The following is a 24,827-nucleotide window of genomic DNA, read 5'->3' as shown; positions in this document are numbered from 1 at the left end:
ATTTTTTTTTAAATTTATACTTAGAGCAACGACTAACAGCCATATATGACTGAAATTGGCGCCGTTTACATCAATTAGGTACCTTCCACACTTTGGAGCAATTACCATATGCTTAAAATCAGTGATAAATACAAAGCATCAAGTGAACTTGAAAAACTTCATAAATACTTACCAATAATAAACCTACATTTCTCGTGTTTGACTTTCCTCATAGTCGAAATGAAAAGTAGAGTGTTTAACTCGGGTAACAGTAACCATCTCACCCTCGAACTATTGGCGCTCTCTCTTCGTTCGAGCGCCAAAATATCTCGGGTGAAATGGTTCACTTTCCACCCTTGGTTAACAATCTACTATTTTTGTAGCATAAAAGATACGGCATCTTTTGTAGGAAAACTTTGAAGTTCGAAGTTTGTTTGTGTTCACAGCTTCAAGGGACCGTAGACTTGAAGTACCTATGTGGTTTACATTTCAACTCGATACCTCCACGCATTCCCGAAATAAAGAGTCTTGACTTGACAGAGACAGACGGACGGACGGACAACAAAGTGATCCTATAAGGGTTCCGTTTTTTCGTTTTGAGGTACCTAACCCTAAAAAATCATCGAAGTTTCAATAATTTTTAGTTCAGTACGGCGGTAGTCCATACCATTGCAGACTTCAAAAAAGGAGGAGGTTTATCAATTCGACGACCGTATATTTTTTTGTTTGTATGTTACCTCAGTACTCCGTCATTTCTGAACCGATTTGGAACGTTTTTTTTTTGGTTGAATGTATATAAATATATATAATGTATTTTTATCAAAATCAAGTTCTGATGATGGAATCCATGAGGAAGGAAATATCATATGGACCGTCATCCGGTGCGAGAAGTAGGTACCTATAGCAATTTCTAAAAGACTTATTTTAAGGGCACCTAAGTAAAACGTATTTTGCGTTTTCACCCTTTTCATTCCGCGATGTGTGCGTGGCGCGCTATATCTTTTGTTCCCTGGTAATTACCATTTAAGAGCCCATCAACGTGCACAGTAGCGCCTAGGGCTTCTAATACCGGGATCCCGGGATCCCGAAATACCGGGATCCAGTCTTTTTAAACGCCTTTTTCAATACCGGTATTTTTAAAGGCAATACCGGAATCCCGGTATTTTTAAAAACGAGGGAAATGCGCAGTATAAACCCTTTAAATCAATTATATTCGGCTGTATCAAAAAGCTTACTAAACGTCAGACGCATCTAGAGTTAGACTAAGAAAAGTCTGCAATGATTTTTATAGCACGCGCAGTGCAAGTGTTATTTTAAACGTCAAACCTCTATGAAATTATGACGTACAAATAACACTTGCACTGCGTACTGCGTATGCTATCAAAATCGTTGCAGACTTTACTTGGTCTAACTCTAACTGGTCTCTAGCCCTCATTTTATTATTGAAACAAGATCGTTGCCTAGGTATGCGTCAGATAAATATTTGGTGGTTGGTGGTGGATGAATCCTGAAGTTATGTGAGTGATGAATATGATGATAGTGACATTAACATTATTAGTTCTCATAATTTTATCAAATAATAAAACGAAAGAGCAAGGATAACTGTAACCATTTTAGACGGAAATTTGAAAAAATGTTGTTTGTTTGGTTAATTTGGACTACAAATTAATGTGACTGGCGAGGTGAAGTCAACAAATTGGATAATATTATTGCCAACCTGGAGTGTGAAATAATATTATTGCAGATGGCAACATTGATTGTTTATTGTTGTAATAGCTTTTAGGACATATCTGGTATTCCAGTGAGCCTTTCTAATTCCCTTTTTTAATAAAACTATATATTTTTAAGCGATTCATATCCAATACCGGGATCCCGGGATCCCGGTATTTATGAAGACAGTTTCGGTATTAATACCGGTATTGTGAGAAGTCCGGTATTTGGAAGCCCTAGAAGCGCCACTGCTAAATAAACGTGATTATTTCAATTTAACGAAAGATATTTAAAAAAAGCAACATAGAAACTAGTTTGATGTATTCAAAAGGTGTAGTACGTAGCGGCCCTCTTTTTAGGGTTCCGTACCCAAAGGGTAAAAACGGGACCCTATTACTAAGACTCCGCTGTCCGTCCGTCCGTCCGTCCGTCTGTCACCAGGCTGTATCTCACGAACCGTGATATCTAGACAGTTGAAATTTTCACAGATGATGTATTTCTGTTGCCGCTATAACAACAAATACTAAAAACAGAATAAAATAAAGATTTAAGTGGGGCTCCCATACAACAAACGTGATTTTTGACCAAAGTTAAGCAACGTCGGGCGGGGTCAGTACTTGGATGGGTGACCGTTTTTTGCTTGTTTTGCTCTATTTTTTGTTGATGGTGCGGAACCCTCCTTGCGCGAGTCCGACTCGCACTTGGCCGGTTTTTTAAATATATCTCGTTAAATTTAAATAATCACGATTATTTAGCAGTGGCGCTAGTGTGCACGTTGATGGACTCTTAAGTACCTAAAAGTACATTAAGGGTCGGTTGCACCAAACTGTCGCCATCGTTAAAGAGCGCGCTAAATTTTATTGTATGGAAAGTTTCATAGTAAACCGCCACGGCGCGCCGGGTGACGTTGATCATAGTCTGTCAAGTGCGGATGGTGCAACTGGCCCTAAGTAATTGTTTTCACTACACCAACTGGTAAAGGCTATCTTGATTGTTTAAAAACGAATAGCAAAGTTGCATTTTATTCACATGTGAGGCAAAGTAATCAAACGTCAATTTTGTGTTGGCTTCTTATTGTCGCTGGTAGAATTGACTTTTAAATGATGATTTTTTAATGAAAATGTTAATATTACTTGTGGTCATTATTTGAGGTTTATTAACGCATCATAAAGGGTTTATGATATATAGGTATTGTATGTGTAGCTAGATAAAAAATTAATAGTAGGTACCGTAAAACACCCTATTTTCGCCTACTTTTTGACATATTTTTGAAGTTTCCTCTTAGGGTACATGTTTATTGTGTCATCACTAGTATCTAAATGGTATATATAATGATAACACCTAAATTTAATTTAAAAATAACCCAATTGTATGTATAATTATACCTAAAAAAGGAGCTCAAAGACAATAGGCGAAGTTTCATCTTTTTGCCTAATTTCGCCTACCCTATCAAACATGACTGAACATAGGCACATTCCATTAAAATTAAGTTCTACCCTCTGTATGATTGACGTAATTTATATTGAATCGTACGCCGGTGTTATTAAGGTCCTATTACGCACATATTTTCATCATAGGCGAAAATAGGAAGACATCCAGCGTGTTTTCATACATATTACTACGATCGTTCAGGGTTGTCAAAAATCATGTTTTTAACCAACTGTCGCAATTAAAGAGGGTTTTTGGTTTTCATGTCATAAATCATATAGGTATGAGAAAAAAATATCATTTCAAAATCAACCACAAAAAAAAAATGTATAGGACATTATTACACAAATTGACTAAGCCCCACGGTAAGTTAAAAAAAGCTTGTGTTGTGGGTACTCAGACAACGATATACATAATATACAAATACTTAAATACATAGAAAACAACCATGACTCATGACAAAATGTATTTAAAGAGTAATATTAATTAAGTACTTACTTAACAAAAATCCCACTTACGTTAGGTGAAACATAGATAAATCAAGCTGCATAATTGCATGTACTAATCAAGTGTCCATGCAATTTTGCAACTGAGTGTGCATGATCGAAAATAAAGGTTTGTAGTGACCCAATAAGTAACTAAATATTTTATATCACGATTCAAGTTATCTTGTAAAATACCACGACACAAGAAAATAACTTTGTATAATCCATTTACAAACGCATGGTCTAGGTACTCAAAAAATAAGGTCAACAAAAACACCACATGACATGACTCAGTTAAAATTTCAGAATGACCTGAACACAACACAATAAACACGTGAATCGGCCATTCTGAAATTAGTCAACCAGGACCGTTATGGATTCGTCTTGTCTGTCTGTCCGTCTGTCCGTCCGTATGTCACAGCCACTTTTTTCCGAAACTATAAGAACTATACTGTTGAAACTTGGTCAGTAGACGTATTCTGTGAACCGCATTAAGATTTTCACACAAAAATAGAAAAAAAAACAATAAAATTTGGGGGTCCCCATACTTAAAACTGAAACTAATTTTTTTTTTCATCAAACCCATACGTGTGGGGTATCTATGGATAGGTCTTCAAAAATGATATTGAGGTTTGTAATATCATTTTTTTCTAAACTGAATAGTTTGCGCGAGAGACACTTCCAAAGTGGTAAAATGTGTCCCCCCCCCCTGTAACTTCTAAAATAAGAGAATAATAAAACTTAAAAAAAATATATGATGTACATTACCATGCAAACTTCCACCGAAAATTGGTTTGAACGAGATCTAGTAAGTAGTTTTTTTTAATACGTTATAAATCCCCTAAATACGGAACCCTTCATGGGCGAGTCGCACTTGGCCGTTTTTTTTAGATTTAGGTTAATTTTAGTTTAGCTTAGAATAATAATTTTAGTTTTTAGAATAGTTTTTAGTTTGTATTTAGTTTAATTGTAATTTTAAGTTGTTTTTATTTATTGTTTTATTTGTCATGTTTTTGTACAGTACGTAAGACATTTTGAAATACAAAAAAAAACGCAACGAGTTCCTATTTTTTTTTTCATTAAAGTGACAACCCTAGGGGTAGGCGAAATTTGGAAGGAACATGGCGTTTTGACCTCTCAGGTGACATATTACAAGATAACTTTTTAATTACGAGGGATACGTGAAAACTAATTATTTCATGCGAAAGATCATTAAATTTCGATTATAGATTGAAGTATTTTGTTGACTCACCTGTTAAACATGTGCCGCTGGAGACAGAAGTATTCACGAGCAAAAAAATCTTTGTCTAACCTAACCTAACCTAACACTCTTTAAGACACTTTAAAAGTGAACAAGCTGAAGGTAGACACAAAAAAGTAACAGCAGTGTTGCCACAAATAAATTTCCCAATAGATATGGTAGTTAAATATGCCACGTTTGATACCAATTTTAGTAGAAAATTTAATATTTTTAATTTAGGCGATGTTTGGCTTGACAAGCGAGATTCCGCGAGATTAGGGTGTTTTACGGTATTTAAAAAGATTATTTGATTTACTTCAACCTCTGACCCTCTACAGCAGTGGTTCCTAACCTTTTCAGTCCGGTTACCCCTATGACAAACTAGGGAACCTGATTTTACCCCTCCTCCCAATGGTAATAAAAAATAAAACGTGTACGTTTGTTGTATTGTTATATTAGGTTAGCTTATTACCCCCGTAAAATACCAGTTTTACCCCCACGGGGGTAATTACCCCCAGGTTACGAACCACTGCTCTACAGGGTGTAATGGGTCAGAGGTAACCCCTATTGGTTTGTTATTTCTTTTTTTATCCGCCATCCTCTAATGGAGCCTATACCCACAGCTCACCGGTTTCAAATGTGGCCACGGTGAAAATTGGATCTGTATTTATTTCTACCACGTTACATTCATGCACAAATGATAGGTACAAACTAATAGGTACTTACTCGGCATGTGATCCAGGGTCTCAGACACAGACTCGAGGCTCATCCGAACAGATTTCAGCAACTCTTCCATGTCAGGTAAGGGTTGTAAAAACCTCAGGATTTCCGTTAAATATTTCATGACACTGGATGTCTTTTCGTGAAAACTATTGTCGAGATGGGTCAACTTTCGCTCGACGGTCTCCACCAACTTCAAATATCTTTCACTGGACATTAGGGTTTCCACAAATTGTTCAACTACCACTTCGCCCTTCGATGGCCGTACTGTTTTTAGTTTCTCGTTTAAATACGATTTCCTATCTTCATTCGACGAATCTTCACTGTTTATTATCTTTTTACTACTTTCCTTTCCGTTAGAAATGGTAAGCAGTGAGATACTGAGAATTATATTTAAGAGTAACATATCAATGGGACTGCTGTCTGCGAGGGCCGTGCGAGCTACAATGACGGTCCCACGGAGTAAGAGAAATGTATACCTAACTTAATTTAATAACATCTCGTCACAGAGTTGATGTTTTAACCCTTTGAGCGCCGTTGGCATGTATACAAGACAACGATAGAACGGTAGGTACACTGGCGCCGCTGTCTTGTATACACGAGACAAATTCAACCGCTCGGTAAATGTGAAAAAAATATTAATTGTAAAAAAAATTACACTCATTTTAATGTTTTAGGTCTTTGTTTTTAATAAAAAATGCATTTAAAGCAGCTATATAAATCCATTCTTTTATAATAAGGCTATCAAAGAATTTGCTCCAGTTTTCAACGTTTTTCATGTTTCTCGTCGCCGTTGTCTTGTATACAAGACAGCTAGGGATGGGAATGAGAATCGATATGAGAATATTCAAAATAAATATCAAATCGCAAATCTCGTTTTATTTAAGCATCTGAACACTTGTTAAATGCCTATTGGTGGTAACCAGTAACTAGATTACGTAAAACGAGAGAGAGACAGGCATAACTATAGCTGAAGTTCAGGGAGCTTCTTCAGCTGTAGATAGTAGAGTCAGACAACTGACAAGTAAATCTGTCCTTGTGGTCTATTTGTAGAACAAATGATTCATTTTGACATGCTAGTGTAGTGGGGAGTGATACCCCTGCAGTGAGTCATTTTAAATTATAGATGATTACAATTTTCACGTGCATATTTTTAGTCACGCACACGTGTTCAAGTGTATATAAATACCACACTTTTTTAAATCACACGTAGGAACAAAGGACGCGCCGCGCGCCGAGCGTTTATTATGTGAAGGTTTATAACCCTTAAAATTTTCTTTGTTCACTCGAACCGAAAAACACAGGAACCAAACCGAAAAAGGACAGCTGATTATTTTTTGATAAGAAGTTAGGATGGAAAGTAAAAAAACTCCTAATTGTTCGTTGATAAGGAGTTAGGATATAAAGTAAAGCTAGGTATGCTACTATTAAATTGTTTTTCAAACTATTACATTAATAAATGACTGAATAAATATTATTGTTCTTCACTCATTGACAATTCAACCCACGTGTAATTTTCCCCAATGCAGTTCCGGTACATTTATATTATCGACACACTATGCGCGGCTCTAATGTTACGCTTATAAAGTTTACGTACCGACGAGCGCTTACGCCGTTGACCGAGAGACTATTATTACTTAATCCGTGCGGAAACAGTCCTTGTCGGGCTGCACTGCGGCCAGTCCATGCGCGCCGTTGTCTTGTATAAAAGACTTCTCGTACAGCCTAGTGCAGTGATATTACGTCATGAATCGATATTGTTTAGTGGTTGTTTTGAATGATAAAGACCTTTATTTTTAATATTGTCGTGTGTAAAAATATGTTAATTTTTGGCATTGTCGAGATAAATTAAAGTTGGTTAAGAACAAAGCCAAATTGAGAAGATTTTAACCATAAATTGTAAATATCGATATCACTATTTGCAATCCCTAAACTTTTTATTAGTTGTTTACTTAAAATTTACTCTGGCGTGTGAGAGAGCGTCTTTGCGGGCTAGGTCCGGCGGCCAAAAGGTTGTGGCTTCCGGCCGGTAGATATTAATTGCGTCACTGCGTGCCCTTCCACAGCACCTTCGCTCACATGTATTGGGCCCCATACATTCCACGACTCTGCTCTTTCCGCACAGACTTTAGTAGTCTTGCAGATGCACACAGACAATAACAAACATTATGAAAAGTAGGTAGGTACCAGTGTTGGCCGAAAGTTAATGCGAATTGAAAATGTTGGCCATTAACCATTATAAATTGAACCTTAAACCGTATCGGACGATTATAGTTTACGATTCAATTTATAATGGTTAATGGCCAGCATTTTCAATTTGCATTAACTTTCGGCCAACACTGGTAGGTACTACTTAACGGTAGGCACACCTACAAGCACGGTACCAAACCAGCGCCGCCTCAACTCATCCGTTCACCGTCATCTTAGTACTATGCCTTATGGGAAACGGTCGAAGAGATAGTTCAGATCCGGATACCGCTAGGTACCAACTTTTAGTATGTTTTTGGGCATGGTATTGGGTCTCCAAAACTGCCGGGAGACAGCGGCGCCAGCCATCTACTTCGTTGCGAATATTGCATATTGCACCCAAAATATGCATTGCACAGTACCTATACACGTCTGGGGTATTAAATGAAAGCCAATTAAATATGCTATATTTCATTTATATTTATACACTGTGTACCAAAATGCATAACAGTTTAAGTATTGTTTTTTATAAATAATGTATTAACGAATACGTGTATGTATGACCATAGAGAAATAAAGACAAGAGTGCTCACTCCATACATCAGTTCAGGTTCAGACTATTAATTTCAGTCTACATCTAGCAATTCTAGCATCGAGTAGCGGAACTATCAGTACTGCTACTTGACAATAGATGTAGCACCGACCGTCCTTAAGTCTTATCTCGACAGCATAAGACTTTCCGGTCGGTGCTACATCTATTGTCAAGAAGTAGCAGTACTGATAGTTCCGCTGCTAGATGCTAATAGTCTTTTTGGTACTAAGACTGATGTATGGAGTGAACACTCTATGTATTTTTTTCTCTATGGTATGACTCATACTTAGTATAGTTATAATTTATATTTTACAAATTTCGGCATTGGTCACATGTATGACGCCATTATTTATCACTAAGGCAGAGATTGTCTCCCAGCAATTTTATGATCCTATTTAATATTTCTAATAACATGCTAGGAGCTTATGCGGATTGTCCTGAAAATGACCAATTTTGTTTTTTTTTTAATTTTAAGGCATTTTTGTTTTGGCGAATACCTACATTTTGATGCATAATTTCCATAATTTAGCTCAGATTTAAAAAAAATTACATATATGTACCGCTTGAGACGTCATGAATGCATGTTGTTGTGTATGTTATATAGTACATTGTTTTAACGTTCGACTTTTGGTTTGGTTGTGAAACCCAAATTTAATTGATATTTTTTTACATCATTTTGATTTCTTTGTGAATTACTCTTAAACTGTATTTTGGTAGGTACACAGTGTATAAATTAAATATAGTTTTATAGTAAACTGAATTTCATTTAATACCCCACATGTGTATGTGCAATGCATATTTTGGGTGCAATTTGCAGTATTCGCAACGAGGCGGGAGTCATTTTGATGACGTCATTCCGCTGAAGTAGATGGCCGGCGCTGCTGCCTCCCCGGCAGTTTTGGAGACCCAATACCCAACAACATACTAAAAGTTGGTAGCGGTTTCCGGATCTGAACTATATTCTCATAAGGTCCCATAGGTTATCTGGGCATCAACGTTACGTAAACACATGCCGGTAGCTTAATTAGAAACTCGACGGGTCTCGCGGAATGCGGGATAACAGAATACCCTACCCTGCACCAGCAGAGTACCTTCACTGTGACACCAGGTTACTAGATATTCGGAATCATTATAATAAGATGTCGAGATATCCGACGCCTTGATTTCAGAGCTCCTACCGCGAACCACGTTCGACGTGTTGCCTCTCTGTCGCACTTGTAAATTCGTACGTAAGTGTGACAGGGAGGTAACACGTTGAACGTGGTTCGCGGTAGGCCCTCTGGATTCTTAATTACTTCCCTATTGGGTGTGGTGTAGGTATACGTGGTGTGACATCATACCTGTTAGGTACCTACTTAGATTGTTTAATAAGTATACGTATAGGCACCTACTAGTACTAGCATACTGTAAGCATCACAGTAATGAGTATCCTGTTACCTGTACGTGGCCTTATACTGGTGAAGCCGTGTAGTATGCACCCGGCTTTATAATCTGTGGTTGTTGTGTTTATGACTGTTTAGTTTTTTATGGAGAACTGTCAGATATGTTTTTCGGAGGGAATACGATTGTGTTACTGGAGATACATGATTAAGCTCATCAAAACAAGAGTAATTAATAAAACTGCATTATATTCATAGAAATTGAAGTTTGATTCTATAATACTTAATACTAGTAGCAGTTGTAAATTGAAGTACCTACCTTTTTAGGGTTCCGTAGCCAAATGGCAAAAAACGGAACCCTTATAGATTCGTCATGTCTGTCTGTCTGTCTGTCTGTCTGTCCGTCTGTCCGTGTATGTCACAGTCACTTTTCTCCGAAACTATAAGAACTATACTGTTGAAACTTGGTAAGATGTATTCTGTGAACCGCATTAAGATTTTCACACAAAAATAGAAAATAACAATAAATTTTTGGGGTTCCCTATACTTAGAACTGAAACTCAAATTTTTTTTTTCATCAAACCTATACGTGTGGGGTATCTATAGGTCTTCAAAAATGATATTGAGGTTTCTAATATCATTTTTTTCTAAACTGAATAGTTTGCGCGAGAGACACTTCCAAAGTGGTAAAATGTGTGTCCCCCCCCCTGTAACTTCTAAAATAACAGAATGATAAAACTAAAAAAAATATATGATGTACATTACCGTGTAAACTTCCACCGAAAATTGGTTTGAACGAGATCTAGTAAGTAGTTTTTTTTTAATACGTCATAAATCGCCTAAATACGGAACCCTTCATGGGCGAGTCCGACTCGCACTTGGCCGCTTTTTTTATTAGGATAAGTATGATAAAATCATTTCCTACATGCTCACAAGCTGTTAACTATATTGTCCACAGGAGAGAAAACTTGTGTGTTCGTCAGAACTGTAATACTATATGTGTGCGTTTTAGTCATTAGCAAGTAGGTAGGTATTTAACGTCAAATAGGAGAAGTTCCAACCAGAATAATTACGTAGATAAGTTAGAAATTGAGCTAGTTATATTTCTGCATTCTAAAGCTATTCACACTTAACTAGGAGTGGCATCTAAACTTTAAAAATATGTTATAGATTTAGCATTTTACTATTCACAGTACGATTATTGGTGTGATCGAAAACATTGCTAGAAACAATATCATATGTTTTATGTTTTATTGTTTTTTATCTCTTATTATTTTTAACTGTTAATTGGGAATTTTAATTTGACTTTGCAATATTATTATTCATTCTGACATTATATTAACTAGGGTGATAGCATTAAATAAAAACATAAAATGAATGTGACTATCTCAGAAAGTGACAAAGTCAGAAAGTGACGAACTCAGAATGTGACGTCCTAAGAAAGTGACATACTCCGCCTGAACCATTTTGACCGCTTTATACTCTGCAAGAGATACTTTTTTGACATAGTTTATATTTTGACATACATAGGTAATTTTTTGACATTGTATTTAGTATGTTTATTATGCTCTGACATTCTCTGACATTTCATTTTACTGTATTTAACTTTTACTTTAGTTTTTATTATTATTTGATTGTTTTATACTTTTTACTTAATTCTTAATTATTTTAATGTATTATTGTTTACAATATGACGATCTTTTTGTGAATTCATGTTATTTAGAAACATTGTGAAGAAAGATAGAAATAAATAAATAGATCTATCTATCTATGGTGGTAGAATATAACTCTACATGTTGTACCATATTTTTACACAAATTGTTTAAACGTACCTACCTACTCACTTAGTTTAGGTAATTGAAAACAGCTCAAGTTAGCTTAGCAGTTAGATACTAAGTTGAGTTAGTAAGACTTGAGTTTACGCTTAGACAAGTAACGAATCTGGATAGAATTGTAATAAGCCCTTGAAGTAGTTTTAGTCACTTAACCAGTTTACAAAGGCGGTATAGCCACATATCCCTGCACTTAAAATGAAAAAAAAAAAAAAAAGATTACGAAAACTCCAAACCGTGTACCGTCTTCTCATGATCATCACCTCATGGGACTGGGACTTCGAGGAAACCTCTGCTACCGTGGCGTTTGAGATACACAGAGAGAGCTGTTATTTGACCTAGTCGTAGACACCGATGCTTTGACATATCTCGCTCGGTAGCAGTAATGATAAAATCCTTTGAAAAGGAGAAAAAGAATTAAAATAATAAGTCATAAACATTTTATCATTTTAGTTTTTATACGAAAAATTATAAAAAATCACATAACTAAGTAGGCAGATCTGCGGGCCTGGGCCTACACCGCATCGATCCTGGTGCTGCCAACGTTGTCGTGCTAGTTGTAGCACTCGCACGTCGTGTCGCTGACACACCGGCCGTGCTTGTAGCCGAGGGCGTGGCAGACGGCCTGGCAGCCGCTGTTGTTGCACGTCATCAGTCGCGACATCGGGATGTATAGCTTCTCCGACAGCATGGCTGCCTGGGCCAAGGGCGCATCTGTTAAGAAAATATCACGATTTTTATATGACTCCCGCAATTTTTTTTATAATGCAGGCTCAGGGTAGTAATTAGAGAGGAATGGTGTTCAGAATACTGTCACTATTGAATTTGTCATAAGTCAGAACTCCACAACGATCTGGAAGGTAATTAATACATCGGGTCGGCGTAGGTATATTAATCACTCCATTTAAATTTATGACTTTATATTTTATTTAGGTACATGTAGGTACTGTAAAATGGGGTGAGTAGGGGCAAAACTGACATTCAAACCTCGATAACATTAGGTCTGTAGGTATTGTTATCTCCCAACCTATAACCTATAGGTGTTGCTATAATGGTTACCTATAAAAAATGAATTTAAATGTGTTACTTATTTTCACACATTTTTTTAAAACTAATTCGCAGCTAATGACGATATCGCGTTATCAAAATTTAGGTTGTTCAGGTTTCACAGTAAGAATAGGTACCTACTTAAACTTACCGTCAATTTCATTACTCTCCATGGCAGCAGACAGGCTGTTGGGTGACATGAGGATCTTCGCCTGGGTTGCCATCACCGCCAAAGTCAAGAAAATTAAAAATTTCATTTTGATGAAAGATATAAAGAACTTGGCACGGGACCAACACGGGACTGATTGGTTCAGGAACGACTCGGGAACTGATGTTGGGCGCGATGCATGTCCGCATTTATAAATCTATATAAGGCGGTTTCACACTGTCCAAATAGTTGGCTATCGATACCATTTTGAAAACAGGCACAAGAAAAATGTTTCTACCGGAGTGTACATACTGGGTTTTGGTAAAATATCTACTAAAGTCGGTATTCCTCCCGGGGTAGATGACAAAAAAGCATTACGAGTAAGATGGATTTTGTGCGAAAATAAGCCATCCTAATTTCTACTGAAAATGTATATAAGTTAATAAAATTAACTATAAAATATCAAGTACAAACTAGTAACAATTTTTGCACCTTTTTTTCGCGACGTACGTTGCAAAGGATAATAAGGACATATTGAAAACAATAATATATATATGATATAGGTACCTACATAAAATACATATATAAAAGCAGATCATTCGCGTCTTTAAATACAACATTTCTCGACACGTTGTATGAAACAGGGATGTTGCGGATGCCAATTTTTTGACATCCGCGGATGCGGATTTTTAAAGGCTCACATCCGCGGATGCGGATGCGGATGCGGATGTCAAGATAGGTGCATAAAAAACGTCAAATTTAATATTACATTTTAGTATTTTTTATTTCAAAAAACCGGCCAAGTGCGAGTCGGACTCGCGTTCCAAGGGTTCCGTACATTAAGTCCCACTCACGCTTGACTGCTAATTTCTAATAGGTTTTTTTGGCTAATGACTAAATTACCTAGCAGTCTAGCACTTACGCCGATGCTAAGACGTTCCTGTACCGACCTGTTCCACATCCGCATCCGCATTAAATCCGCATCGATTTTATGCGGATGCGGATGCAGATGCGGATGTTGAAAATAATGCGGAAGTTCCGCGGTTGCGGATGCGGATGCGGATATTCGCAACATCCCTAGTATGAAAACAATATTAAGTAGGTAAAGGTTATAAACAGGCATCGGAGTTTTTGTCGCATGGTAAGAGTAATAGCAAGCTATGGAGTCGACATTTGCCATAAATGTAAACTCTTATTCATACTCATACTCATTTATCTAATTTATCTTAAAATGCCTTTAGAACGGTCGGTCGTGTATATTATCTTAGTCGAATTATATAAAAAAATATTTTTCTATTACATTATGAATTCATATCTTCACCTATTTTAACCTTGGAGGATACAACTAAACGGAGTAGCCATTAACAGGCTTTCCCCTCTGTCGAAAATAGGCGGCCAACGGTCATACACAATGTATGGACTGACGTTTATCTGACATGACTATTTTTACGTTACGCATACATTTGACGTTCCCCTCCCCCGCAAAAATCGGCAGACTGTTTTGTACAGAAAATTACAGACATGGCGTCTCCGTTTGATTATATCCTCCAAGATTTTAACATACAACTATACAAACTACATCGCTGCGAAAGACCTAATGTCATGTAGGTACTGACCGTTGATAAAATTGATTAGTATTTGTGATGTGTCAATCACTGGTGATTGCAAACGTAGTAGTTATTTATATCTGTATGTGGTAAATACGTTGAGGAATATTCCATAATTAATTATTATGCCTAACCCAGAAATAGCTGCAATTTTGGCATGGATAGAGCCATACAACGATTTACAATATGACTATGAAAAATCTGCCATAGTATGCTTGAGTTGTGAAGTACAACTCGCCCAATTGAAACATACATTTATTGCAACAAATGAGGTTTAATAAATTAAACTTATATACGTAGTAACTATTTAGTAATCTGTTCTCATATTAAATAAAATTAATCATGAGTATGAGTATGAATAAGAGTTTACATTTATGGCAAATGTCGACTCCACAGCTTGCTATTAGTCTTACCATGCGACAAAAACTCCGATGCCTGGTTATAAATATTATTGTTACATATTTACTTACACTCATGTCTTATGAAAGTTATGTATTTGAAAAAAAAAATGGTTACCTACTAGTGATGGTTTAATTGTAGGGAAGGCATAAGGCAGGTTAATGTGTTCGCAGCTTTATAAATTAGAGGGTTAGTCACTAACGGTTATGGAAGCGTATTCAGATTTATATAATACGATATCAATTTCAGAGCATTCTCACGTCCCTAGTTAGGAAGGCACATGGCGAGTGAATATTACCTACCCATGGTTAATAATGTTTTGAGAATGTGAACACGCCTTATAGTTTGCGAATTCGGCACAACGCAACTTCTTATCAATTCTCGGACTTCTAGACAAGGCGTTCTGTTATAATATTGTTTTCGAGGCATAGGGCATAGGTAGGTATAGTCCTTTATATATTTGATAAACTTTGTGTCGAGTTCAACAGAACGGCGGTATACTTAAAGTATCGTTTGTAAACCTTATTGCAATGGAATAAGGTCTACTAAAGTTCGTAAAATGTTTTCCTTCACATTTAGAACAGTGAATCACCTCGTACAAATACTAGAGGAAACTGGAATTCAAGGAGTGTCGAGTGTCTTCGATTTTTTACGTTTTTTACAGCGCTTCCCATGCACGCTTTGGCAAGGTTAGCTTAGTGATAGGATATTCTTGAACTGCTTGAATACTTTGCTCTACTGACGGTTAAAAACTGAGTGAGGCTATTACTTTTACTTCATTTTAACTTTTTTAACCTTTTAGAGCGCGCACTTGATGCCTCTGGGCTGTATCTTATTCTTTGAACCTCGTGGCGGTGCAGCGATACAAAATTCACGTACGATCGCAGCGAGCGGGGTAAGCGGGTGGTGCGGGTACAGAGCGCTTAGCTCCGCCCTGACGCTCAAGGGCATTGGGCCTTCCAATCGTCTTAAATAAAAAATCTGGGAGACCGAGCTTTGCTCGGAAAACATAAAAACTCAAAATGCGCGTTTTTCCAGAGATAAGACCTAGCTAGATCAATTTTGCGCCACCAAAAACCCCCATATAGTAAATTTCATCGAAATCGTTAGAGCTGTTTCCGAGATCGCCGAAATATATTATATGTATAAATAAATAAATAAACAAACAAGAATTGCTCGTTTAAAGGTATAAGACAAGTCTCAAATGCGTTTATTATGCTTTCCTTACCTATACTTTTATTCCTAAAAAAGTGGTTAAGCAAGTCCGTCAGGTGACAGTCCATTTCCAACCGCAGCTGCACTAATGGTAATGTTCATTTTACTATGGAAATTGACAGTAACAGCGACGCGTACAGTACTAGTAGTGCAGCTGCGGTCAGAAATGGAATGTTACCCTAAAGCAAACAAAATTGTCAAAACGACGATCCCTATCCGATAAACGATTATCAACTGTTTTTTTTAGATTTGACACAAAAATGAAAAATAAGGAAATCGAATTAGGTACCTAAAGTGTCATTCAATAGAAGTTGCTAACTATGTAAACAAACCGCCATAAGTACTAAAATTGACACTGAATGTCAAATTACTAGTAACTTTAGTTTACATAGTTGTACATAGTTCGCAAATTCTATTGAATTACACTTTATATAGGTAGGTATTTAAAAAAATATAAAATATAAAAGGAAAAACAAATATTTAGATTTAATTCATTTAAACAACAAATATAAGTAAAATACATGAAATACAATGTCCATACAAAATCGTGTTACTTCAATATTCAGTTTATTTCTACATAGAGTATAGTGGCTATTCAAATGTACATTTTGACATCAAAATGATATCTCAATGATGTCTTTTTGTTACTGTGTCGCTCGTGCAATGCAAATACATGACAATTACGAACGAAATGCACGCGCGAATGATAACTAAATGACATCATTTAAATATTATTTAAGTAGATGTCAAAATATACGTTCGAATTGTCAGCATGTCACCACTATACGCACCAGTACCATGAGTCACTGACAGTGTCAAAACTGACATATACGCTAACGTCTACGTAATTTACTTTCGAGTACGAGTGAGATACATAGAAAGTAAGTTACGTTCTTGATAGCGTTTATGTCAGTGCCAAACTGGTTGGTAGCCACGTAGGTCTCGTTTGCATCCTTTTTGTTCGGCGCTTATCCCTCTGGTTTCGGGTACGGGTTTTGCAGTGCCACCATATTGAACGGAATTTGAGTTATTTTGAAACAAAAATATGTTGGTAGTAACTAGTCACTAGTTACTACCAACATATCCACTAGTTACTAGTGGATATATTTTTCAGATGTTCCCAGTGTTAAAAAAGTGGGAAAACATTTCCAGCTCATAGCTAGAAGAAATAAGGTCGCCCTTCGCACACGCACTGGTTAGGATTTACGCAGACTCCCGTATAGCCTACAGCGCCACAGAAGCTTTGACAAATCCTGGGGTGCATGGTGGTGGAATACAGAAATAAAACATGAACTGATGATAATGATTAGCCTAATACGTACATATAGGTACAATAAAAAACCGGCCAAGTGCGAGTCGGACTCGCGCACGGATCCGCACCATCAACAAAAAATAGAGCAAAACAAGCAAAAAAACGGTCACCCATCCAAGTACTGACCCCGCCCGAAGTTGCTTAACTTCGGTCAAATATCACGTTTGTTGTATGGGAGCCCCACTTAAATCTTTATTTTATTCTGTTTTTAGTATTTGTTGTTATAGCGGCAACAGAAATACATCATCTGTGAAAATTTCAACTGTCTAGCTATCACGGTTCGTGAGATACAGCCTGGTGACAGACGGACGGACGGACGGACGGACGGACAGCGGAGTCTTAGTAATAGGGTCCCGTTTTTACCCTTTGGGTACGGAACCCTAAAAAACGGAACCCTTATGGATTCGTCATGTCTGTCTGTGTGTCTGTCCGTCCGTATGTCACAGCCACTTTTTTCCGAAACTATAAGAACTATACTGTTGAAACTTGGTAAGCAGATGTATTCTGTGAACCGCATTAAGATTTTCACACAAAAATAGAAAAAAAAAAATTTTTGGGGGCACTTAGGACTGAAACTCAAAAATTTTTTTTCATCAAACCCATACGTGTGTGGGGTAACAATGGATAGGTCTTCAAAAATGATATTGAGGATTCTAATATCATTTTTTTCTAAACTGAATAGTTTGCGCGAGAGACACTTCCAAAGTGGTAAAATGTGTGTCCCCCCTCCTGTAACTTCTAAAATAAGAGAATGATAAAACTAAAAAAAATATATGATGTATATTACCATGCAAACTTCCACCGAAAATTGGTTTGAACGAGATCTATAGTAAGTACATAGTTTTTGTTTAATACGTCATAAATCCCCTAAATACGGAACCCTTTATGGGCGAGTCCGACTCGCACTTGGCCGCTTTTTTTTCTTAATATTAAGAAGATATGCTTAGTGGACAAATGATTGTCCAAACAAACGTAGTTCTTATTTTCCTCTCTTAATAGGTATTGAGTAATGGAAAATATTTTTGTGAAATTTAGGAGTTTTAAAAGTTAGGAGCAAAAAAAACAAATTCTATACCCACATTTTTATAAAAGCTTCTACCTAATATAATGTGTATATTTTATATGGACATGTAATTGCAATGCCCTTGTAGGGTAACATGTAACTATTGTACCTATAGAGTAAGACCTGTACACCAACATGTGCGCAATAAAGATATTCTATTCTATTCTATAATAATTAAATAAATCGAAAAAATCAAACGTAGGGGCCTAGCTATGATAATGATAAAGATACCTAGTATAATACCTATAATATTTTCTATTATGTTCATATTCAGAGAGGAAATTGCCGGAACTACGACTATAGAGAAGCGGTCACGTGACTGCCGCACATTTAGCTACCGACAGGTTTTGTGGTTGTGTGTTTTGGGCATAAAATCTGCTAGCTGGCAGTCGCACGGTGAGCTGCCACTACGGCCAGTGGCTGTGGCTGTAAACAAAGTATACGAATCTTCACAGAGTGCTGGTTATGTAACTACCATTCTACCAAAATGCATGGAGAGAACATCTACCTGCATGACACAAGGGAAGAAAGAGACGCAACACGAACATTTGGACAAATACGACAGCGAGTCAGTAAACAAAATGCGCGAGGGAGCAAAGGTTACTTGCGTTGCGCGATAGCGACAATGGATCCAAATTGATACTTGATAACCAGTTGATATTTATCACTCGATTTGGAAAGTCTTCAATTAGGAAATATGTTGAAGGTAAGTGTTTGTTCGTTCTTCTTGATATAGGTATACCTATTTATTGTACTAACCTACCTAACTCTACCATTATTTTATACTGCATAACCTCTAAAAATATTTAGTAATATAACATAACGTACGCGGGCGGGGTACTTATTGTATTAAAGCAAGGTTTACGCTAGCAACCACTTGCATGCAATTTTCATTACATGGCGCAGTTATCTGATCAAACTTTAAATTAAAATATGTTTATTTTATATTTTGACTTAGTTAATCTTTATTAGAAGCATAAAATAGTAGTAATCTATAAAACTTCACAACTACATTTAAATTTGAATTCTGTTTACCTTAGTAGTCGGCAGTGTAAATTTCATGCAATTTCTATTTAAAGGATGCTATAGGTGTCTATTCCTACCTCGTTTTTTTAGCATGAGACTCCGGTGCCGTCAAAGATGTAATCGTTTTCCGGTAGATATCGCTATACGCCACCCTTATGGCGTGTATGCATAAAAGAAGGGATGGAAAGATTTGCGATGTCCTGGTAGGCTTCCGTAGCTCAATTGGTTAAGAGCAACGCACGGATTGCGGAGGATGCGGGTTCAAGTCCTGCCGGAAACGTAACATTTTCCGTTTTTTCCTTTAATATAAAATTAGATAAATAGTAAATTAAGTAAGTAAGTTAAGTAAGTAATTAGATAAGTAGTAATCTTGACACGTCTGTTTTATTGTAATACGCTTTAAAAAAATGGAATTATACTTAAGAAACCAAAATAATGCAAATATATATCCTTGCTATAATTATTATATTTGTGCTGTAACTTTTTTCATGGACGATTTTCAATAAAAAGACACGTCAAGCTTGTTTACCATTTATCTAATAGCCTTGACTAATAATAATATGATGAATACTTAATTGAATATATGCTATTACGATGCATAATTTGTATCCAAGTTATTGAATGAGTTTTGTTTATATGCGCAGGGTCTGGTCGGGTTGGTGACGGGGGGCGGGTCGGGGCTGGGGCTGGCCACGGCCGAGCTGCTGCTGCAGCAGGGCGGGCGCGTGGTCATCTGCGACCTGCCCACCAGCGGCGGCCGCGACGCTGCAAAGCGGCTGGGCGAGAACGCCGCTTTCGTTCCTGTCGACGTACGTAATCAACCGAGTTCAACATTTCCGGCATGTAAAGCGTAAAAACCAGCTGCCGACATAAATAAGTATATACAGGGTGGCCCATATAGATCGGTCAGTATGGGAAAATCTGAAACTAAAATACATACGACGATCTCTTCTTAGGAACCATGTCATCGATTTTAGTAACAAGAAAAACTGCATTCATACAATTAAAAAAAATGTGTAATCAGCTCGGGAATCAAACCCCGAACATTTTGAAAAATAAAACTATAAATATTTCTATTGAGATATCGATTGTGTGGGTCTTAAGCAGTAAATGTTACTATGAAACATGATGTCTGAAATTAATAAAATGCATTGATTTCATATCCTTTAATTTATTTTAGTAAGTTTTCGAAATTACCACCATTTTTTTTTCAATACATTTTACATACATTTTTTTTTCAATGTATGAATGCAGTTTTTCTTGTTACTAAAATCGATGACATGGTTCCTAAGAAGAGATCATCGTATGTCTTTTAGTTTCAGATTTTCCCATACTGACCGATCTAAATGGGCCACCCTTCTTGACACAGAGTAGCCTACGCCATTTGTCAGAGGCCGAAACTGATTTAACAATTTGCTCAGATATGCCCTTGACGATTGCTGCCGCCTTCCCGACAGGTGACCTCGGAGTCTGACGTGAAGACAGCACTGCAGAGCACCAAGGACCGCTTCGGGCGCCTTGACGTGGCTGTCAACTGCGCCGGCGTCGCCAGTGCGCAACGGATCTACAACTTCAAGAAAGACCAGCCTTTCGATCTCAAAACATTCCAGAAAACCGTTGAGGTAGGTACCTATATCCGGAAAACAGTTGAGGTATGTCGAGTGTTCAGTCAAACTTTCTAAATATTATTCTGCAAGTGTAGGCCTCAAAATAATAACACAAAACAACAACTCTTCATCATCGCTGCTTCATCCTGATCCTGTTAGCAGCGTGGTCTTTGGTTAGGTATGTTTATTACTTATATAAATATATCTTACTACCATTTTACAATGCAGCGTCCTGTTTTTTTCCCCTCTTGGTTGATCAGTGGACAGAAACTTAAATGATGTAGGTACAGTCTATTCGGAAAGAGAAGAGTCGTAGAATGTATTGGGCCCCATACATTCCACGACTCTACTATTTCCGCACAGACTATATGGAAGATGTCATGACTTTTCGTGCCATCCGTGATCCTGATACATTTTGATTGGCGTTTGTGGATAAACGATTGTCACCTTGGCTACGGTCGCAGTAAAACCTCAGTCGCTGCACGTTACTGAGACAATTGAGGCTATTGATCGTTACGCGTATATTTCAGGTGAATCTGGTGGGCACGTTCAACGTGATCCGGCTGGCTGCCGGCATGATCGGCAGGAACGCGCCCGACGCGGACGGCCAGCGCGGCGTCATCGTCAACACCGCCAGCGTGGCCGCCTTCGACGGACAGGTAAATGAAACACACAGATGAAACAACGCAGCAGGTCTCAGTTCCATTAATTTTATTAGGCGCGTTGGTGTCTCGTGTTTCACAGCGCCATCTATTGAACGGAAGTTAATTTGACTCAGGTCTCAGTTCCATCCATTTTTGATCGGGCTTAGGGTGGTATTCCACCTGTCCAATGTCATTTCGTCTAATGTGAGACAAAATACACATTTGACAAATAAATTGGATAGGTGGAATACCACCCTTAGGTACACCTCTGGTCATAATAACTCGACTTCCGTTCCATATTGGGGGATCTGAATATTGATGGAACGCAAACTATTCTTGTTCTATTCATCGATTGTAATGCGTTGACAATGTGGCGGAGGTGTATAGCGAGCTGCAAAAGTGTATGCGTTGACACAATATGAATGGAATTCATATTTACAAAGTGGTCATGCACTTTTGCAGCTGAGTGTACCTAAGCTGTACCTTGCCGTAGCTATGCACCCATCCGGCTTGAGACTAATATGGATACGTATACCATAGGAAATGCATTGTGTAAACGTCCCAGTTCTTGACACGCTATATGTGGTCACTTCTATTGTTATTTAATGGCGTAAGTTTAATGATCACACGCGATGTGCCTAATTCGTATCTTAGTAAGTATCGTAACGTTGATGACGTTGCAGATCGGGCAGGCAGCGTATTCGGCGTCCAAGGCGGGCGTGGTGGGCATGACGCTGCCCATCGCCAGAGACCTGGCCAAGCAGGGGATCCGCGTCGTCACTATTGCTCCAGGTAATCACATATTTATTATGGCTTTTTAGGGATCTGGAGCGGAATTCCTGTGTATAATGCCAACGGGATCGTCAAACTTCTAGTAAATATAATTGCCATCTGACCGGTTACCTACGCTCATTAGCGTCACTAGGTATATCTTTACGGTACTACCTTAAATGGATGATGTTGATAGACTTTTGCTACATTTCATAAAAACAACAAAAATGAGATCGTCTAGGTAACCTGGATATGGGTACATCAGATGGGCTGTATGCTTGTTCGCCAACATACTAAAAGAAAATTATACAAAAGTATAAGATACTGCCGAAAAATTATACAAGAGGATGGAGTTGGGTGGTGGTAGATAATGATTTAGAAACCACAATTTTTGTTCAGGGTTGTTCCGGACCCCAATGATGGAGCAGATGCCGGAGCCGGCGATCAGAGCGCTGGAGGCGCAGGTCCCGTTCCCGCCGCGCCTGGGCCTGCCCAGCGAGTTCGCGCACCTCGTCGAGGCCATCATACGGAACCCCATGCTCAACGGCGAGACGATACGCCTCGACGGCTCTATCCGGATGCAACCTTAAACTCCCACTTACCATTACCAGAAGTCGTCTGGAAACTGAACATTGCAGTATTTCATATTTTACGTTTGATGGACCATTCTGCTGCATTAGGGTATAAATAAAATTATTATGTACCTACCTGTAGGAAAATGTTTTAATTCGTTGACCACCATAAGATTCCAACACTGGAAAAGCAATGCGCCTAATGCCAGTGTGAGTAGGTAGGTACTCGTAAGTACTTAGAAATCCATACGCGCATAGTAGGGTGTAGCCGGTGTCAGGCGTGTCTCAGTCTCACTCCGCGATTTCGTCGCTTTGCTACAGGTAGCTAAAAGTACATCCGTTCGGCCCCAATTTTGGGGAAAGCCATAAACCGCGCGTGGCGCTGTCGCCACCTAGCGGCCATATCTGTGCTGATCGTAACAGACGCGTTTTGTTAGAGAGTGAGTCTTCTGTACTTAGTACTATTATTTATTCTGTGCCAGTGTAGGGTAGTGGAGTGACTAACTCGTCACAACAGCTAGGTACTCGATGAAATTATACAGTAGGACCTCGCTAATCCGGACCCGGACGACCAAAAAACCGTCTGATGATGATAATAACGGGTTTTTGGATTATTATCCATATCAAAATCAGTCAATCTTCTACCTTTCTACATTAGGATTTGCCAGAGTAAAAAAAAACCCGGCCAAGTGCGAGTCGGACTCGCGCACGGATTGTTCCGCACCATCAACAACAAATAGAGCAAAAAAATCGTGTTTGTTGTATGGGAGCCCACCTTAAATATTTATTTGATTTTTAGTATTTGTTGTTATAGCGGCAACAGAGATACATCATTTATCGCGGTTCATGAGATACAGCCTGGTGACAGACGGACGGACGGACGGACAGCGAAGTCTTAGTAATAGGGTCCCGTTTTTTACCCTTTGGGTACTGAATCCTGAAAAAAGAGTTATATTATAAATAATAAGCCAAATGTGTAAACGAAAATATCATTTATTTCTACAATAACGGGCGGCGCGGGCGCGGGCGGCGAGGGTCCCCGCCGCCGCGCCGGCGCGCGCGAGCGTCTCACAATGTTTCTTGATCACCATGGTAATAAATACACAGCGGCACACAGCCAAACGACGGCGCGCCGCTACACATGTACCTATCTATGTTGCCGACTAAAAATAGGTCGTGTTTATTACAATTACAAACTTAGACATCTCTAAACAAAATTTACAATTAAAATAAGTTTAAAGATTTAGTGACAACATTAACTATTTTACCTTATAATGGTATAAAAGACGTAATGTGAGGTAATGACACAGTGTAGCGTGGCTATAGTACTTTATCCCGGCGAATCCACCCTTAACTGAAACTGTATTGCGGTGACATCAAAACGTACTTTAAATTCAAAATTACAACTAGGCAATTCGTCTTGAGGACCGCAGACGGTAAGCAGCCACTGTTAAAATTAAACTATTTGTATTATATGTTTTGTGTTAAATATTTATTATTCGCGTTGGAAAGAAGAGCTTACAGGGGCACAATAAATATAAACTTTTAATAACAGTATTGGTACCTAAAGAATAACAAGGAAATAGCATTTATTTTCTTCCTGTAAACCCAACACAAATAATATATATCGTATCAAGTATTTGACATCATCAATGACAACAAATAATGGGCGTAAAATCATTACTAGCGTTCATTTATATTTACAAATTATATAGAGTAATGTGTACTGCGCCCGTGGCTAATTATGTTAATAAAAGCATATGTTTGGATGAACAAGTTAAACGTGATGCTTAGAAAAGTGTGATGCTACGTTCCGTTTTGAAGCCACGACAACAGCGATCACATCGCCTTCGTTCAGTCAGAA

At 37.9% G+C, this 24,827-nt stretch overlaps 2 protein-coding genes across 2 annotated transcripts; one reads left to right on the top strand and one right to left on the bottom strand.

Moving 5' to 3' along the window:
* Nucleotides 1-12,091: 12,091 nt before the first annotated feature.
* On the bottom strand, nucleotides 12,092-12,907 carry LOC134661209 (uncharacterized). Its single transcript, XM_063517176.1, has 2 exons — nucleotides 12,751-12,907; nucleotides 12,092-12,266 (listed from the first exon to the last, which is right to left on the bottom strand). Exons 1-2 carry the CDS (start codon nucleotides 12,854-12,856, stop codon nucleotides 12,106-12,108), a joined length of 267 nt encoding a protein of 88 aa, XP_063373246.1. The 5' UTR covers nucleotides 12,857-12,907; the 3' UTR covers nucleotides 12,092-12,105.
* A 5,999-nt stretch (nucleotides 12,908-18,906) lies between these two features.
* Nucleotides 18,907-23,014, top strand: LOC134661348 (3-hydroxyacyl-CoA dehydrogenase type-2). The gene is made up of 6 exons (XM_063517386.1): nucleotides 18,907-19,049; nucleotides 20,014-20,178; nucleotides 20,827-20,991; nucleotides 21,507-21,635; nucleotides 22,304-22,412; nucleotides 22,791-23,014. The coding sequence occupies exons 1-6, from the start codon at nucleotides 19,041-19,043 to the stop codon at nucleotides 22,979-22,981; spliced, it is 768 nt and encodes a 255-aa protein (XP_063373456.1). The 5' UTR covers nucleotides 18,907-19,040; the 3' UTR covers nucleotides 22,982-23,014.
* Nucleotides 23,015-24,827: the final 1,813 nt, after the last annotated feature.

This window comes from Cydia amplana, chromosome Z (genome assembly GCF_948474715.1).
Source record: "Cydia amplana chromosome Z, ilCydAmpl1.1, whole genome shotgun sequence".
Lineage (NCBI taxonomy): Eukaryota > Metazoa > Arthropoda > Insecta > Lepidoptera > Tortricidae > Cydia > Cydia amplana.
The sequence above is the reverse complement of the archived record's forward strand: the minus strand, read 5'-3'. Positions and strand labels throughout refer to the sequence as shown.

Bases quoted from the DNA above. Each gene is read 5' to 3' on its own strand.
- LOC134661209 (XM_063517176.1), bottom strand. From the start codon at position 12,856: ATGAAATTTTTAATTTTCTTGACTTTGGCGGTGATGGCAACCCAGGCG. The intron at 12,267-12,750 runs GTAAGTTTAAGT...TTTTCTTAACAG, and splicing joins GGAGAGTAATGAAATTGACG to ATGCGCCCTTGGCCCAGGCA.
- LOC134661348 (XM_063517386.1), top strand. The intron at 20,179-20,826 runs GTACGTAATCAA...CCTTCCCGACAG, and splicing joins CCGCTTTCGTTCCTGTCGAC to GTGACCTCGGAGTCTGACGT. The intron at 20,992-21,506 runs GTAGGTACCTAT...CGTATATTTCAG, and splicing joins CATTCCAGAAAACCGTTGAG to GTGAATCTGGTGGGCACGTT.